An 18,223-nucleotide genomic window follows, 5' to 3' on the forward strand; every position below is an offset into this window, starting at 1 on the left:
ATTTTGCCACTTCTTTTATTCGTCGTCATCGTCGTCTTCATCATCGTCATCCTCTTTTCCTTCCTCTTCTTCTTCTGCCAGCCTGAGTGCCTCCTCCTCTTCTTCTTCTCTATCAATTTCTTCATCATCACTTTCATCCCAGAATCCTTCAACTTCGTAATCAAGAAGCTCCTCAACCTCATCATAACCTGTGCCTTTGATCTCCTCTCTGTACTGCGGATACCACGTCGTTTTCACAAACGCTTGATACTCTTCAATGCAATCTCCAATGAAAATATTATCAAAGATGGTTCCAGTTGTTCCCTGCCACGAATCAATCGCAACATATCTCAGTTTTTTGAATGCAAAGTCTTCTTTTGCTTCTTCCCAGGCTGGATTCATCTTCCTTGGTGTCTCCCATTTGCCTTTGTACTTCGGATTCGGAATCATCTTTGGCTTCCACAATCCCTTATAGCGAGGATTAGAGATCTCAGCTGGGATCCATTCACCATCAGCCTCGTCCCAATCTTTCGGCTTCTTTGAGGTTGGGTCGGGAATCGTTGGCGGTTGGTCCCAATCCTGCGGCTTTGTGTCTGTCTCATCCACAATAAATTCTCGCTCATCCCAATCGTCAGGCTTCTTGGCATTGCCAACTTCATACTAATAATTTATATCAATTAATTGAGAAGAGCAGAATAATGTTTATCATAATAAATTATTTAATGAAAAATGTAAATAATTATAATTCGTAAAAAAAAAAAAAAAAATAAAATAAATTCAAAATATAACGATGAATGCAGGAATAATTTTGAAAAATGCTGTTCATTTTAAAATTTTCACTTAACATACGTCTCTTGGAAGGAAATAATCCCACATGTCTTCGCAACGTCCCCTGCTCTCAACGTAATCGTCAATTTGAATTTCATAAGTCCAATCAGGGAACAAAACAAGAGTGTACAGGTGAGTATTTTTGTCATTTTTGCATGTAATCACTTGCTTTGTTGGATAAATTTGATTTCCTCTTCTAAATACAAAATGAGTCTGTCCAGCATCGTGTGTAAGTTCAGGTCCGAAACACAAATAGCAAGTGTCATTTGCGCTCCAAGAGGATTGATTGAACCCCTCGGGGAAGAGCTTCAAAAAGGCTTGAGCGTGACTGTATGTATCCTCCAAAAAGTTTACCGTAAATGAAATGATCAAAAGCTTTCCATCTGGATTTATTGTGCGACCAATATCGCATGATAGTTGAAATTGTTTATCAACTCCGTGTGTCAGCAATCCGCGCGACCCCTCTTTATTTGCATAAACAGGAGGACTTTCATAAAGGAAATCGCCTTGCTTTCCTTCTCTTTCGTAGTAATGGGAATAAACCCATCTCTTCTTCCAGTATACTATAAGTTAAAAATGTAATATAACCCATTTGAGTGGATTACATTGTTTAAACAGAAAAACAAAGATATTAAGAAAGTTTAAATATTTGATGCAAAAGATTCAAAATCAATTCGTTAACTCGCAAAACAATGAAATAATTAAAAGTAATACAGTCAAATTCTTCGCGGAAGTATATTTCCGAAGAGACAAGGTCGAGCAAGAAAAGCAAAAACATTTGATATAATTTAAGGTTTTGATCAATTGTTGCAGAAAATTTATTCATTAAACAAAGAAAAGATAATCAAAATTTTGGAATATATAAAGATTTACTTTTTCATGCAAAAGATTATGATCTAATCTTGAACATTTGATGAAAAAATTCATCTAAATAACTGTTCAAAAAGCTCTTTAAAATTTACTCAGAAAAAAATTATCGTTTGTTCTATGTTTGGAGCTTTTTCCATTTAAGTTCAGATAATGGCCATACAACAGAATCGACAGGCTGAGTATAAAGGAAAGCTTTTTGGAAAAGTTTGGGCTTTGAAGAATAAAAGTCTGAACGCTTTTGATTTAGAAGAGCATTCATTGACAAATTTGGTAAAGGAATGAAAAGAGAATTTTGTTTATTTTCGCTTCCAAAACTCAGCTGTTTATCTGAAATATTCTATTGAAGAAGAATATTCAAGCAAATATTTGTGAATGAAAATGAAAGAAAAATGAATAAGATTTTTTTTTTTGAAAAAAAATACAAACCATTTTTGTAAAGCAATTCCATCCAGCAAAAGATAAAGTCGAACAAAATTTTGCAATAAGCGGCGGACAAACTCTCATTTCTGCGACTTGCTCAATGACTTTTTTCATTTGCTTGTTTGTTTTCTTGCCCCATCGCTTCAGTCTGTTCATAAGGCGAACATTCATCACTGGATCATCAAAACAAGGGAGCATCTCAGCAAAGTCGCGAATAACACGAGAAGAAGGATCAATGAATGAAGAAGGGGCATAAATAGAAGATAATGAAAGTTCTGTTGGATGCGATGCTTCAAAATTATCTGGGGTGGATATTCTGTCAATGAACTTAACGGAAGATGATGTTGGCATTATTGATGAAGATGAAGAGGAAGAGGAATAAACAGATGTAGTTGATGAAGAATTGATATCTGTTTGTGGAAAACGTAGTGTTGCTCTTTCATCTGGGTGGATAACAAAATGTGCATTGGCTTCTGCATCAGCTATAAAATAATCAAATGAATTCCTTTCTGAAAATGGATTGCTAAGCAAATATTGGATATATCATCCAAATGAAATATTGGAAGACGTTGAAGAGCAAAAAAGCATTTTCAAACAAGAAAAGAAAAAGAATACATAAAAATACAGTGGATAATCGAAGAAATGGAACAAACTAAAAATAACTATTTTTGGCTGATAATGATTGCTCTTGTGATTTTTGTTGATTGTTCAGAAATTCTGATAAAGAAGACAAAATTGGCTTTTGAACATTTGCAGAATTTGACAGTTTCTGAGAAGATGCTGATTGAATAAAAGGAGAAAATAGGTTCCTGCTGAAATCCACATTATGCAGATGGGAAATATTGCAAGACAAAAGAAAAGAAGGATCTTGTATTACAGAACTATTTCTTGTCATTGACAAAAATAATAATAAAATAGTTAACATATTATGAACAAAATGCATTTAACAAAAATTGAATTCAAAAAAGAATGGCAAACTGTTCGTCAACGCGCAGTTGCTCAAACACTCTTGTTGATAAAGACAATTGACCAATTGCTTTTTTTGATAATTCGCTTTGCGATTTTTCATATTTCATTGAGAAAGAAAAACTTTTATTTGAAGTGTTAATAGGCAACTGCTGATCATCTGACGCATCTTTTTCAGATAAATCTGATCTTTCTTGTTCCAAAACAGCATCATAATTCCGCCCTGTTTGTTCTTCTTCATCGTCCCCTTCAAAGAAAGATGCAAGCCTTCCTCCTTCTCTCCTCTCATGCGACGTTATCTTCCCTGTCTCCAGCAAATAGCGTTCCATGTCAGTCAGCTGGTTATCAAGCAGCTTCTTCTCCTTTCTTCTTTCTCTCTTTGCCACTAACTTTTGAATCGCTTTCAGTTCTTCTTCACTCAGCCCTTGCTCTTTTCCATCCTTCATCCTGCTTTTCAGCTCCTCCAGCGTCATTTCTGCAGCTTCTGCTTGCTTCAATTCTTCGCTTTCTTTCTTCCTCTTCATCGCCATCTTCCTCTCCGCCTCGTCCCACAGCTTTGCCTCTTCATCGCAGATCGCCCAGGGCTTTCTGACCCATTCTCCGAATATCTTCTTGTGCACTTTCGCTTCTTTGATCTGAGCTTTTATCGCTTCCACCACTTCCCTCTGACGCATCAATTCAGCTTGACCGTAACTGTTAACTCCGGAAGAGGATATAAATTTTTCATTCCTAACTTCCTTTTTCATTTCGTCTTCTGCACAATATTCAACTTTTTCCGAGTCATCCTCTATTTCTGCTTCTTTAATGACATTCCTCGGAAATCGCATTTTTGCACCGACATATGCCTGCATGATTTCTGCGTCCATTTTCTGCCATTTTTCGATCATCTTTGTCTTTTTAGCTTCAGCCACGTTTGACTGCACAACACCATCGAGCGAATACTCCATGTCGATGCACACTTCTGCCTTGCGCTTTCCTGAAGGGCGCCACTCGACGATGTTTGACTCCAGCTGAGCGTCCAGACATGAAGATGCAGCGGATGCCAGCGAAGATTGCGACACTGTCTCAACTGAAGAAGAATGAGCGGATGTGTTGGCAGAAGAATATGACTGCTCGCAGCTGTGGGAAGCACAAACACCTGAAGAAGAATTTAGCAATGAATGATCTGGGGCTATCGCATCTAATGTGGAATGGTTTATTTTTGCTTGAAACGAACTGTTCAAATTTTCTGCATTCTGCTCCATTGTTTTATGTGAAAAAGTATTTTGCTCTTCATAAGGAGCAGATGTTGGATCGGGAAATATAGCGTTAAAATCTCTGCTTTGCTCAGAATGTGACTTGATTACTCCCTTCTGCCTTTTTTCTTCAACAACCTTCGCATATCTCCTGCCAATATCAGCAAACATCTGAAAAATTGCAATCTCATCTGTAGATGAAGTGCTGTTTGATGCACTTGGATGGGCAAAAGTATTTTCAGTGCAACGGCAATCACCATGAGAGATTGTACAAATTTCTCGTTTTTGTGCAGTATCTTTTCCTTTGTAATTTACGAAAGCTTGATTTGATAAATTCGAATCTTGAATTTGATTTTTGTTGGATTCGCTTGAAACGAAATTTTTCAACGGCGTTTTGTTGCACTGACACACATTTTTAACTTCGCGTGCTGCTTTTGAAGATGTAGGTATTGCATGCTTGCTTTGAAGAAACTCTGATTCCGGTTGAGTGATTGTTAAATTATCTCTAGCAATTGTAAAATTGAAACCTTGAGAAGAATTGGATTGTCCATTAAAATCATAATCATCGACTTTTCTGTGGGAAAATGATGAAGGAGAGCAAGATCTTTGTTCGCTATGAATGTAAAAAGGAAGAGAAGTGGTTGTGGAAGTAAATTTTTCTGCATTTGAAGCTAATGAAGACGAAGGAAATACAGAAAAAGAAGACGAGACAACCGAAAAAGAAGTTGGATTTGAAGCTGACTTTTTGAATTTTCTTTGAAAATCTGTTCCAATTTGAGTTTTGTGTTGATTATTCAAACTTATCCTTGAATGATTTTCAGACTGCTCAAAAGTTTTATAATACAAAAATAAAATAGAATAAACATAAATGTAGTTTTGCTTACACTTAATAAAGATGAACACTCAATCATTTAAACTTAATGTTCTTTCAACAATTTCTTTGGTACAAATTTCATTGGAAAATGTTATGGTCTCATTTCACTCTCATTCGAAAATATTCTAAATAAAGCGTTGAGTTTTCATGTGTAAACCATTTTTGACATTTACGTATATATTCGATAAAATAAATCTTTTATTTCAATTTTCAAATATTAATAAAGAAGATGTTTACTTGATTGTAAATGCATCAGGACAATTTGTCAGTAGGAAGCTTGATGGGAAAAAAGATTGACTTTCTTCTGTTCCATCTGAAAGAACACTTGAAGCAGCGGTGTGAGGAGATTGTTTGTCTGAAGATAATTGATTGATAGGAACAATTAAACTTTCCATAGGAAATATAATCGAATTAATTTCTTCAATCTCCAAAAGATATTTATTATAATGATGAGAATAAGGCAGCCATGAAGGAGCATAACGAGTGAGCCCAAGATACTAGTTCAAAAAATTCATTATTGCATATGTATAATCAGTGAAAAAATTTTTCATAAATAACAATACAATATTTTTTTAGAAATAAAAAAGCAAACTTCTAAAAACTCATAAACAGCCGTATGTGCAAATAAATATTGCGAAAAAGACTGAATCATCTGAGGATTGCGAGCTCTGCGCATTTCTTCAGTTAGCTGATATATCGAATCAAGAGAAGATGTTGCCTGACGAAGCAAACGGAGTTGCATTGAGTCTGTTTGAGGCTCAATGGATTGAATGTGAAGTGATTCAAGTTTTGATGTGGATGCATCCAAAGAAGTGGGATAAACAGATGCGGAAGGAGATGATAAAGGTGCTTCTGATGATAAATGCGCTAAATGAGAAGAACTTGATGAAGGCTCGTCTAATAAAGATGCAGGTGAAGATGATAAACGTGAAGGTGATGCTTCGTGACTCGTGTCTGAACTGCATGATTTTGTTTCTATTTCTTGGTTTGGCAAAACGATTAACGGTGCTGTTGGAAGTGAAGATGAATAAGGGGAGATTATTAATTTGTCGCTAAGCTTTGGATGTCGGATCGCAATTCGTGCTGATGTTCAGTAAATGTTGATTAATGAAACATAATAGCAGCAAATTGTAAATATTATAAAAGAAAAAAATTTCAAGGAAGTTGGAAAAAAAACTGATTCAAAAATAAATAAACAAAAAGAAAAGAAAATGGCTAACAACAGAAACTTACAGAATTTTCTAGTAGAGACATCAAAAAAATGAGAGATACATTGGTTATCTACAAATTTTCAGCATACATGAAAATAGAATGTCAAAAAGTGGTGCGAGACAGAGATGAATAGCAACATATGTTCCTGTTCTGCCCACTCCAGCACTTAATAAAACAAAAATTTTCGATCACAAGTTACAAAATTGTAACATTTTTTTTTAATAAAATATTTTCAAATACAAATAGTTCATGAAGCAAAAGATATGACAAAGATAAAAAAAATTCAGAAAAATTAATTCAAAGGATAAAAATTACCTGCAATGAACAACAACAGGAGTTGTGAGCTGTTTGCTTAATTTATGTGTCATTAGCGCAGCATGATAAATACTTAAACTTGAGAATGGAACTCCAAAATCGGGCCATCCATTCACATGTAAAAGATATACATTGTGCATTTCTCCGCTCTATTACACATAAGTTTAAAACGCAGATTCACATGAGAAGCAACGCATCAAATTTGCAGGATAATAATTTTTGTGAAGCATTCGAAAAGAAGTCAATGGAAATAAGGGGCATTTAAAAATTATCATAAATGTTTCATACGTCCTTATCCAATATTTCAAACTGAGACCAAACAATCCAAGGAATTGCTTCGTTTTTTGTTGCTTTTAAAGTGAGAATATATGTTAGATAGCACATGAAAAATAAGAAGGGGAAAAAATAAATTGCATAAATGTTAATGTATATTAATTTAACAACAAACTGTTGTGATAACAACTGCAACATGGATGAGAGCTGTGAATGTGCCTCACTTTTAATTTTGAAAATTCTTTTGTTTTGTGATAGGCTGGCCAGTAGACATGGCATGTTCTCTCTTCATCTTCTGTGCAAATAACTAGCTTAACAATTACACTAACTTTTTGCTGAAATATCATTGCCCAAAAGCGTTCAAATGAATTCGGAAGTGGTCCTTGAGATAAAATAAAGTGTTTTTTGTTATGCTGTTCAAAAAGTCTTGATTTAATAGGGTATTTTCCATGTTACAAACTAAATAATGACTTGCATTAATATAATCATTGGAAAATCCAGTTACTTTAACTCTATTTTCATCCCCTTTCAAGAAAAAAAAGTGAAAGATTCTTATTTAAGTTAAATATCAAACATGGAAAGATCGTATATCTATTATAACATTCGTTCTCAAATGCAGCGTTTATATGTCCATTGTATTTAAGTGATTTTAGCAACTTTAAATCATTTTTGAAATCCAAAATAATAAAGTAATTATTTTTGTTACAATTAATAAATGTTTCCTACATCAAATTTTTCCTCTAAAACACTTGAATTTTTCGCAAATTGATGGGAATGACATGAGCGATTGCTCATTTCAGTTTCTTTTGATAACAAAAAAATATTATAACATTTTGATCAAAAAATAACTTAAAAAAACACGTTATATGGAGTGAAATTCTTTCATTTATGAAAAAATAATAATAAATTCCAGACAGTTACCACATTATTATCAAAAAAAGTCTGACATTCTCATGAAAAAAAAAAAAAAAAGGAAAAGAAAAACACTCAGAAACATACTCGATGCATGATTTTAATTATTTGTTTCATTCAAAAAGAAATGAGTTTATTATTTTTTTTTTTTAAAAAAAAAAAAAGAATAAAAGAGCCAACACAGTATTCATCATTCTTTTCTAAATTGGTTATGAAAACAAAACTTTTCTTTGGCAAATTTTCTGTGAAAAATTGCGCTTTCAATTGAGATAAGTATTAATTTTTTCATTATTCCTCTCGAATTTAAACTACACACAATTGTCCAAAACGAAACACAAAAATATATTTGAAAAGAGATGGAAAATCATTAAAATAACAAGCATCGTTGATATTTCAAAAACAAAAATGTTTTTTGACTTTTATTGATTTTTGTTAACTTTCAGAAAATTTTTAGTTTTTCAAATTTTCGACTTTGGTTGAAAGTTTTTCGAATATGAATAAAACATGCGTCACACCTTGACAATTGACAGACAGAATTGGTTTCCTGACGGATCGAGAGATAATTTTCACTTTAGAACCTCAATTATGAAAACAATTAATTTCAACACAAATATTATAAAATATTAATTCAAAAAAGTGAAGAATGAAAATACGTTTTTCAAAAAAAATATTGACAAATACAGTTTGCGCAAAAAATACAGGACAAGATCGATTTCTCAATAACTTCAAGAGGAATAATTCTGTTAATTTTCCTCAAAATATATCTTATCAATACAAACTCATTTAATACACACGACTTTCAAAACGGCATCATAATGCTCAGATATAAATTATTTTTAAAATCTCGGAGAAACTCAAAATCCTATTTCTCCAAGATTTTAAAAATAATTTATATTTGAGCATGAATGAAGATATTTTGAAAGTCGTGTGTATTAAATGAGTTTGTATTGATAAGATATATTTTGAGGAAAATTAACAGAATCATTCCTCTTGCAGTTATTGAGAAATCGATCTTGTCCGGTATTTTGTGCGATGTCACTTATTTTTTGCAATTTCTGCATTTTTATCTATTTGTCTTTTTATCTTTTTATCTTTTTATCTTTTTTTTTTGTATTTTTAAATTTTTATATTTATATTTATATTTTTTATTTTTATTTTATTTTATTTTTGTGTGTGTGCGTGTGTGTTAACAATTCTTGAAAATGTTCATTTTTTTGTGAAAAATTTTATTAATTTCTAAACAAAAATTACACCTACGAAAACATGAGGTTTTTTCCTCTTGATTGCAAAAATTATTGTTTTGTTTTGAAAAATTATCATTTTGAATAACTTTTGGTGCAAAAATTGAAATGAAAAAATGGAAACATTAAAATAAACAAAAAATCACAAAATCTCAATGTGTAATAGACAAAGCAAAGCAAAGAAAATCAAAGAAAAGAAAAGCAAAGCAAAGGAAAAACAAAAAACAAAAAAACAAAAAAACAAAAAACAAAAAACAAAAAACTCTGATTATTAATTGTATTATAAAAGCTGAAAAAGCTGAATTAAGGGCTGAAAGACATTCAGAACTTTTAAACAGTCGACTAATAAAAACAAAAACGTGTCAATAAAAATAAATGCTTCATTTAATATCAAATATACATACAAAAATGATAAAAGTTTTTAGCACGTCACATGGAAGAAAAAATAAATCATAATGTAAATACATACAAAAAGAAAGCGTTTTTGCACAAAATGCAAACAAAGTCTCAACAATATAATCACATTCAATTAACAATACAAAACCACGAAATATATATGTATAAAGCTTCTTTTAAACAATAAACATAAATTTTAATTTTAATCTCAAACTTATTAATAAAAATATTAAAGCAACTTCTTTTAATATTGAAAACATAGAAATGATCTTTTGATCTAAATAAGAAATAAACATTACAACAAAATAAGTCTCTGTAAAAATTGATGGGTATCTTCCATTGACAAATATTAAACCAATTCAAATTTCAAGAAATGCTGTTTTTGCAATTTCTTGTATCTGATTATCAAAAATAATTCTTGCGCTGCTGTCTATTACATTACCTTTGTTGCAAACTCCATTTTTAGGATCTCCACCAAATATGGTTGAATTTAACTCTTGCAATAGAATGTCTTTGTGAAGTAATTTTCGAATAGCATCATCAATTTTGAAATCAGAATACTCCAATAATCAAACATTCTCTCTCTTTTTTTTTCACATCCTTTCATTTTGGCTGTTCATTTCGCTGCAGCTTTCTTTTTGTTTCGCACTTCTTTCTAAATTGATAATTGCATCTGATATTGTTATTACAAGCTTGCTAACTGGTGATAGCCCAACAAGTGCTTTCATCACCTCACAAAGCGTTGGTCTTTTCGATGACTCCGCTGATAGACATGCATCTTCAACATTCCTCACTCTGCTTTCATCAATCCCCTTCTCACCCAATCTTTCCCCATTAACAATCTTCTGCCCCGCCACCTCTGCTCCATACTCTCCAAACGGAATCTCCAGCGTCAGACACTCCCACACCATCATCCCAATCGAAAATGCCACCGACTCCTTTGTTGCTCCCATGTTTTTGTTCACCAGCAGCTCTGGCGCCTTCCACCTCAAGCACTCTTTTCTGTTGTCATCCTCATCCTCAAAGGCTGATGAAGGAGGTGGTGATTTTGTGAATCTCTCGCTCTTCACAGAAACATCAGAGGAAGATGTGATCATGGTGGAGGTTGAAGAGATGGAGGAAGTGTCAGAGTCTGAGGAGCAGTCGGAGTGGAGGGCAATGCAGATCACCATGTGCTCGGAAAATAACACAATGTGTGGGCTGAGATTGGCAAGAGAAGAAAGAGGATTCTCCATTTTATCAAAGGAGTGGAGAGCGAGATTTGCCACCCAGAACAGGATCTGAGCAGCTGTCTGCTCCCTCTCCCGCAGAGTCCCAATTGCCATCTCCTTTGTCTTATTCCTCCCGTGAAGCAACATGAACAATGAATCCCTCAGGTCCACAATCAGCTTTTCATGAGGAGAAGAACAGGCCATCGCATCCACCAGATTCGACATGGATGAGGTTGTTGGGCACAGATCCTCCCCTCGAACAAATGTTGAATCTGAATCAGTTGTTGAAGTGGTTGAAGTGGATGAAATGGAAGGTGATGGCGTTCGCTTCCTTGTCTCTTCCTCAACTTCTTTCTCATCCACCTTCTCCAGCATCCACTCTGGAATCTTGTCTGAATCTCTTCCCAAGATGTATTCAGTGGAGCCACTCTCGCTCAGCAAATGCTCTGATGACTCTGAGTGTCCCAAACTTTTTTCATACACTCTCTTCTTGATCCTTTCTTCATTCTTCTTCTCTGCCTCTCTCTCTGCTCTCCTCCATTGCTCTTCTGGAGACATCTCCATCGTCACCATCTCAAATGCTTTTGGATCCTTCTTCACTGTGTCTTCCACAATCACTTCAAGTTCCTCTGTCCTTCTCTTTTGTTTTCTCCATCGAACAATGAATATGATGGATACAATTAACAGTATTACTACAATCACAATGCATACAATTAATGCCCATGAGAATTTTCCTTCTTTCCCACTTTCAGCAATTCTGCCATCTCTTTTTCCTTCGGTTTCGCTTCTGTTCTTCAGGATAAACGAACCAGTCGATGAAGGCGAATCACCTTTTCCAAACAGAAGACTCGCACTCACTTCTGTCTCTGCTTCCACTCCTCCCATCTGTGCCGATGAAACAACTGCAACAATTTCGTTCTCTGACTCACTTTCCTTTTCTCCAATCCCATAGCTCTCAACCACCTCTTCCCTTCCATTCCTGAAGCTCAACTTCAACCAAACATCACATGGCAGAAGAAGTCTCCCACTCAGCGTGATGATTGTCCTTCCCTCAGATGCCGTCTCATTCCTCGCCTCTTCCAAAACTGGGATGAATAGTGGTGATGCTCTCTCCTCAATCATCCCTCCCAATTCACATCCTTCATTCAGAATCCACAATGATGAATTTGGCAAAACTCCATCTCCTCCTTTCAAACTCATCACATTCAACACACCAGAATCTGAACAGAGAATGTTTCTTCTGATTGAAGGATATTTTTCAATGAATGGATTATTGTCAATGAACTCTCCTTTCTCAATTATCACATTTCCTCCACTAATTGCAAGTCCACCATCATGTGAATTCGAGATTGTTGTATCTTTCATCATCACAGAACTCTCCTTCACATCAACAACTGATCCATTCCATTTGCACACATCCACTTCCTCATTCAAATTCTTCTCATTTCTTTCCTTTGTACTCCCATCAAAAATGCAATTGTCCATTGAAACATCCAAACAATCCTCCAATTTCATCAATTTCCCTTTTGAGATTTTTGAACTAACTCCGCCCATTGTGCAATTTGTCAACTGAATTGTCTTTTTCATAGACAAACAAGATATCAGTGAATCTTCAATTCCTTCAACTGTGATATTTTCTGTATTTAATCTGTCCAAATTTAATTGTCCACATTCAATAATTTCAACAAGCGAATGAGAAACTGTTGAATTGCAAATCATTAATGAATCAATTGTTGATGGAAGAGCTGACGAGAGATATAAAACTGCTTCATGAAGTACGAGATTTGATATTGTGCATCCATCAAGTTGTAATTCTCCTTCTGCCGTATTAATAATGTGAAATGGAATGTTTGCATTTTCATTTCCTTTTTCATTAGATTGTTTTGAACCGAATGAACAATTCGTCATTTCAAAAATACCTCCTTCAGGTGATATCAATGATTCATGTTGAGAGATGAAATTTGAATTAAACACAAAATTCACCCTCACCAATGAGACTGTATTTGTGGTAATGATTAATGCCTCTCTTGTTTTTCCAATGCTTGCTTTCACTTCAACTTTGCACATCTCCCTGCTCTTCGAACTCAAACTCATCTCCTCCAGATTCATCTCTTCACATATCACACTCTCTTCAACAACGAATATCAGACTCAGAATATCTGAGGTTAGATGCATCAGTCCATGCTCAATCGAATTACATGGAAGTGTGTTTGTTCCACATTGTCTGTCATTCGATCCATCAACACTGCTCACAACAATCGTGTCACTCTGATGGATCGTTATGAAATTGATCAAGTTTGTGTCTCCAGTGTGCTCAGTCACATCTATTCCATATATCGCATTCAGCTGAACATAATACTTCTCTCTCAGATCGAAATGAAATTGCGTTTCATTGATCTGGCTCGTGATGTTGTAGCACTCAACAAAAATATCATTCCCCACACCTGCTATGTTTGCACCCCAATTCATCTTCTCAAACACAAAATTCAACCTTCCTGTTTCCTTTGTTGTCAAAAACACCCCTCCTCCTCTTCCTGTGCTTTCACTGCAGCTGCATTTTCTGACTTCGGAATAAATCATCTTCATTGATCCAGATGCACACAATGTGAATAATATAGCTCCTCCTTTTTCACTCAATTCTGCCTTGTCTTCTGTTATGCTGCTCTCATTCACAACCAAACAAATCTTATTCTCACTTTTTGATTCCAAAATGCTTGGTCCATTGTCGCTTTTCTTCACACCTGAAAATGATGAATTATCAATCTCGATATTTGTTCCTTCTTTTCTTCCTTCATTTATCTTTGTTGCTAATTCAGGTCCTTTGATCAGAAGAAGACATCCTCCACTTTCATTCAACGATTCCACTCGAACATTCACAAAATGGCAAGTTATTCCAGAATCATGAATGACAAAAATACTGTTTCCAACATTGCATGATTCAAACGACAAATCGCTCGCTTCCACACTTCCTCCAATCACATCCACAAATGCACAATCAAATCCATTATTTATTCCTGCTTCTGAATGGAATGAACATCCAGTTATTATCAACTCACCTTTTCTGTTTGAAATAATCATATTTACCGAGTTGTCAAAACCATATGTCAGTTGAAGTTGGATATTTATCAATTCAAGATGAATATCATTTCCCATGAAATATTCCAGCTGACTATCAGTTGCCTTTTCAAAATTCAATATCGCTTTTATATCTTCTTCTCCCATCTTCACACTCTTTTTGATCTGATAATTGGATACATTGAATGAATCTTGAATAATTGTTGATCCTTCAATCTGAATTGTTTTTCTTCCAATTTCCTTTTTCATGTTTTTCATCCCTTTCCACATCGTTTTACACGGTTCTTCTTCACTTCCACATCTTGCAACATCAAATCCACTCGATGAGATAAATATCTCAATTGAGCTAAATGGAATGAGGAATATGAATAAATCCTTTTCTTGATGAAAATCATCATTCCCAACAAACAGAGTTTTATCATCCTTCATTGAGGAATAATCAAACTTGAATGACTCATTTGTCACAGAAGAATTAAAATCCTTTCCTAAAATGAACACATTCTTTCCAAAGGCTGCATTGTTGCTCTCAAAAGTGACGCTTTCAAAAAGAAATGGCCTTTCATTCAAACAGCTTTGACAATCCATATATATCCCTCCCCCCTTTCCTCCCTCACTTCTATTCTCTCAAACACATCCAGGAAATGAGCTCTTTTGAATTGTCACATATCCTCTTTCATCCAATTCAATTTTTAATGCTCCTCCTTCTTTGCTCTTCTTTGAAATCGCCCCTTCTATCTTGCTATCATTTAACACCATCCAAACTCCCAAACTCCCTCCAAACACTTCCGCCTTTCCTTCGACTGCTGATCCTCCATCAATCTCCAATCCTTCCATTGTGCAATTCAACAGCTTCACTTTGGATTCCTGTTCATTCAAATTTGTTGACGAAAGTGAAAATGAAAATAACGAAACTGACGATTTCACATCTGAAATCGTGACAGAGTCCAGTTCAACTATCTTCCCTGTCGATTTGATCAAGAATAATCCAATCGTGTTTTCCTTTCCTCCAACAACACTCATCTCACAGTTCTTCATGTGCAACTCGCCATTTTGAGTGCTCGATTCAATCACTGATGTGATTGTTCTGTTAAAGCTCGAGGGGACAACAATCCCAATGAACTTCATTTCTGTAAGTGATGCTGATTTCAGAACACATTCTTCTTCAGAGCCATTCAATTCACTTTTGCATTCAATGCTTACAACTTTTTCCTCTTTTGATTTCACACTCACCCCGCTCATATCCACACACCCAACGACAGACGAGTTAGTGTATAAAATAATCTCTTGTTTTGTGTTCTGTGTTTTCTTCAAATGTTCCATTCCATAATTCACGCTCAAACAAGGCGCCTTTTCCAAGCCACAATACACCTCTTCGACTCCAGATATTCCATCCACATAAATTGTATCCGCGAAATATCCATCGAGAAATATAAATAAATCGACATTCCAGTTCCCAAATGCCTCTGTTCTGTCATGTCCAACAATCGAGTTGTCTTTCTGAGCGATGTTTCTCATGAAGGCGAACAAGGGCTCTTTCACAGAAGCGACAAATGATTCACACACAAAATACATATCTCTTCCGACACTGGCCTTGTTGGCTGAAAACACGATATTGGTGATGGAAAAGGTTGTGGATGACACTTCTGAATCATCCTTGAACTCGATCATAAGTGCCCCGCCTCTTCCTCCAGAACTTGTATCCTCGCTCACAGAGCAGGTGGAGAAATTTGTGTCACTCACTGAAAAGGAGTTTGCAGGGGCAGATGATGCGAATGAGATGCATCCGCCATCTGTTGCAGTCTGTTGGCTCAACTGTTCTGAGTTGATACTGGTGATGGTGCAGTTGGTGAGGGAGATGGAGAGGGCAGGGGAGGTGGCAGAGGAGAGGACACAGCTGGTGGGGGTGGCTGTGGATGTGATGTGAGTGATGTTGGAGGAGTTGAGAGTGAGAGGTGCTGTGAGGGAGGAGAGGTGGAAGATGCTTTGGCTGTTGAGGGCGAGACTGGTGATTGCTGTGTGGTTGAGGGCGAGGGAGCCAGCAGTGAGGAAGAAGAGGGGGGTTGTGATTGATGATGAAGATGAGGTTGTTCCAGTGATGGTGGTTGTGTTGAGGTTGAGGGAAGGGGAGTTTTCGGAGAGGTGGAAGAGGATGGGGGTGATTTGATTTGAGGAGTTGTGGGCGATGGCGAGGGCAGAGACTGTGAGGGAGCCCTGGGTCTGTTGGAAGAGGGTAGACGAGGCAGATGGATCTGGTGAAGAAGAAGAAGATGAATATGACGAATTTGATGATGTTGATTGTAATGAGTGTGAATGTGAATTTTGTGGTTGGGGAATACCACTGGAGGCAATGGTGATGGCAGTTGAACAGTTTCCTGTGATTTTTGTATCAACAGCGTTGAAGGTGAGTGTTTGAATGGGAGTGAAAGTGGAGCTGAGAAGGGTAATGAAAGCCTCTTGAACAACATTTAAACCTTCGAGAGCATACTCGATGGTGGCACATGGGATCTGTTGTGGTCTTCCACAGGCATCTGCGTCTGTTCCACTGTTGGAAACTATTATTCTCGAAGGAATAAGAGGAATCCAACAGTTGACAGTCTCGTTATCAGCCGCATTATTATTCCACACTCTTTTTGTCGGAGTTGTTGATCCACATTGTTGGAATGGAGATTGAGTTATGTTGCTTCCATTGAAGAACATATTATTCCCTTTTCCACTAGAAGCGAAGTTACAGTCGAAGAAACAGAATATGATGATATTTGTTCCATTTATCCACTCATTTAACAAATGGAAATACATACCAGCTCCACCATAAATTGATGATGCAGTCAATGTATTGCCAATAAACTGGCACTCTTTTATTGAAAACTGACTTGGTTCACTTTCTGGAGGATTATGAAAAGTCACAGCTCCAGCTGAATCTCCGCCAGTATTTGCAATGCACTTGCATTTTGAAAACAAAAACTCACCATTTTGTGGAAAGCTTCCCATGAAAAAATACCAACCTGTTCCACACCAATTTATAATTTAACAATATTCAACTCTGTTACCCGAGAATATCCAAACAGAATGTGGTTCAGGATATCCAACATAAACAGCTCCTCCATGATCAGCTGAACAACTTGTGAAATTTGATATTAATATACAAACATCTTTCAAACTTCCACAACATACGGCTCCACCATGATCAGTATTTGAACAATTTATAAATAAGCAAGAACTTATTGATAGATTTGCAGTTTTGCAAGAAACCAAAAGCGCTCCACCATTACTACCTCCACTATTTGAATTTTCCCATTCACACCATTCAAAGCGATGGCTGTTTGCATCAAAAAAATCCAATCTTCCAGGTGCTTTTCTTTGAGTTTCAGTTCCAATATGAACCTCTGCAGCATTTTCAGAAGAGCGTGTTTGATGAAGGAAAGAGGTGTTGAAAGCAGAGAGAGAAGTGAATGGGCTGTTGAGGTTTGGAAGGATGGCACCATCGATGGGATTGTGAGTGTGAATGAAGACGGATGAGTAGATGGAGAGGGTTGAGTGAAGAGATAAAGAGGGGATTGTTTTGATATTGATGTTGGCGTTTGCGGTTGCAGTTGTGGAAGTAGTGAATGGATTTTGTGAGTGAAAGAGAAGGGATTGAAGAGATGGATGGAATTTGGGTGAGGAGATGTTGGAAAAGAGGGTATCTGAGAGATGGAGATTGAGGAGGATTTGGTGGTGGTGATGGGATTGATGATAGTTATGGAGAGGAGAAGGGGAAGAGAGGGAAGAAGGAGAAAAAATGAAGGGTTGTGTGAGAGAGATGAAAGAGGAGAAAGAGGAGTGGGAGATGGAGAAGGAGGCAGGGATTGGGGAGTGGGCATCTGGGAGGAGATTGTTTGGGGTAGAGAAGAAGGGGAAGGAGAGGATGGCTGATTGAGATGCGGTGAGGGAGAAGTTTGTGAAGGAGAGGGAGGCATGGGCAGAGAGGAAGAGGGGGCAGTGGTGGTGGTGGTGGTTGTTGGTGAGGGAAGGTGGGTGGATGGTGCAAGTGGAGGAACAGATGGCTGCAGCGGAGTGGTGTTGGGCAGTGAGGAGTGGACAACCAGCGAGAGGGATGATGTTGAGATGGGTCACACACAAGGAGGTGTTGATAACATTTAGAGTTGTTTGAGCCCCACAGATGTGATTGCCAGGTGCATAATTAGCATGCACCATTTCGATTTCAATTTTTTCTTTATCCTTTTCATTTCCATTTGAAGCACTAAATATGCTTTTTGTATCTCCTCATCACAAATTTGTTGAATTTGCCTTTCTTCAATGACTCTGCCATTGCAGCTGTAAACAACAAGCAATAACAATGAAATAAAATCGAATGCAACTTCCATGATGGAATGAATTCTTGCAATAAATGCAGAAGATACTCAAGAGCAAAAATAA

At 36.2% G+C, this 18,223-nt stretch overlaps 5 protein-coding genes across 5 annotated transcripts; 1 reads left to right on the top strand and 4 right to left on the bottom strand.

The window, feature by feature from the left end:
- Positions 1 to 1,671: 1,671 nt before the first annotated feature.
- On the bottom strand, positions 1,672 to 4,769 carry MONOS_4207 (uncharacterized protein). The gene is made up of 4 exons (XM_067874263.1): positions 3,076 to 4,769; positions 2,751 to 2,984; positions 2,104 to 2,620; positions 1,672 to 2,014 (listed from the first exon to the last, which is right to left on the bottom strand). The coding sequence occupies exons 1-4, from the start codon at positions 4,467 to 4,469 to the stop codon at positions 1,793 to 1,795; spliced, it is 2,367 nt and encodes a 788-aa protein (XP_067730273.1). The 5' UTR covers positions 4,470 to 4,769; the 3' UTR covers positions 1,672 to 1,792.
- A 391-nt stretch (positions 4,770 to 5,160) lies between these two features.
- MONOS_4206 (putative tyrosine specific protein phosphatase) lies at positions 5,161 to 7,319 on the bottom strand (the record flags this gene model as incomplete). Its single annotated transcript, XM_067874262.1, has 6 exons — positions 5,161 to 5,669; positions 5,765 to 6,255; positions 6,473 to 6,549; positions 6,700 to 6,848; positions 6,988 to 7,049; positions 7,148 to 7,319. The coding sequence occupies 6 exons, from the start codon at positions 7,317 to 7,319 to the stop codon at positions 5,406 to 5,408; spliced, it is 1,215 nt and encodes a 404-aa protein (XP_067730274.1). The 3' UTR covers positions 5,161 to 5,405.
- Positions 7,320 to 9,182: 1,863 nt separating this feature from the next.
- On the bottom strand, positions 9,183 to 13,810 carry MONOS_8338 (uncharacterized protein; the record flags this gene model as incomplete). The annotated part of the gene is made up of 1 exon (XM_067878742.1): positions 9,183 to 13,810. The coding sequence occupies one exon, from the start codon at positions 13,808 to 13,810 to the stop codon at positions 10,115 to 10,117; it is 3,696 nt and encodes a 1,231-aa protein (XP_067730275.1). The 3' UTR covers positions 9,183 to 10,114.
- Positions 13,811 to 14,431: 621 nt separating this feature from the next.
- Positions 14,432 to 15,379, bottom strand: MONOS_8337 (uncharacterized protein; the record flags this gene model as incomplete). Its single annotated transcript, XM_067878741.1, has 1 exon — positions 14,432 to 15,379. One exon carries the CDS (start codon positions 15,377 to 15,379, stop codon positions 14,432 to 14,434), a length of 948 nt encoding a protein of 315 aa, XP_067730276.1.
- Positions 15,380 to 17,497: 2,118 nt separating this feature from the next.
- MONOS_17367 (uncharacterized protein) lies at positions 17,498 to 17,947 on the top strand (the record flags this gene model as incomplete). The annotated part of the gene is made up of 2 exons (XM_067870280.1): positions 17,498 to 17,687; positions 17,742 to 17,947. 2 exons carry the CDS (start codon positions 17,498 to 17,500, stop codon positions 17,945 to 17,947), a joined length of 396 nt encoding a protein of 131 aa, XP_067730277.1.
- Between the last annotated feature and the right edge of the window lie 276 nt (positions 17,948 to 18,223).

Source organism: Monocercomonoides exilis (genome assembly GCF_001643675.1).
Source record: "Monocercomonoides exilis strain PA203 chromosome Unknown scaffold14-1859848, whole genome shotgun sequence".
Taxonomy (NCBI): domain Eukaryota; phylum Preaxostyla; order Oxymonadida; family Polymastigidae; genus Monocercomonoides; species Monocercomonoides exilis.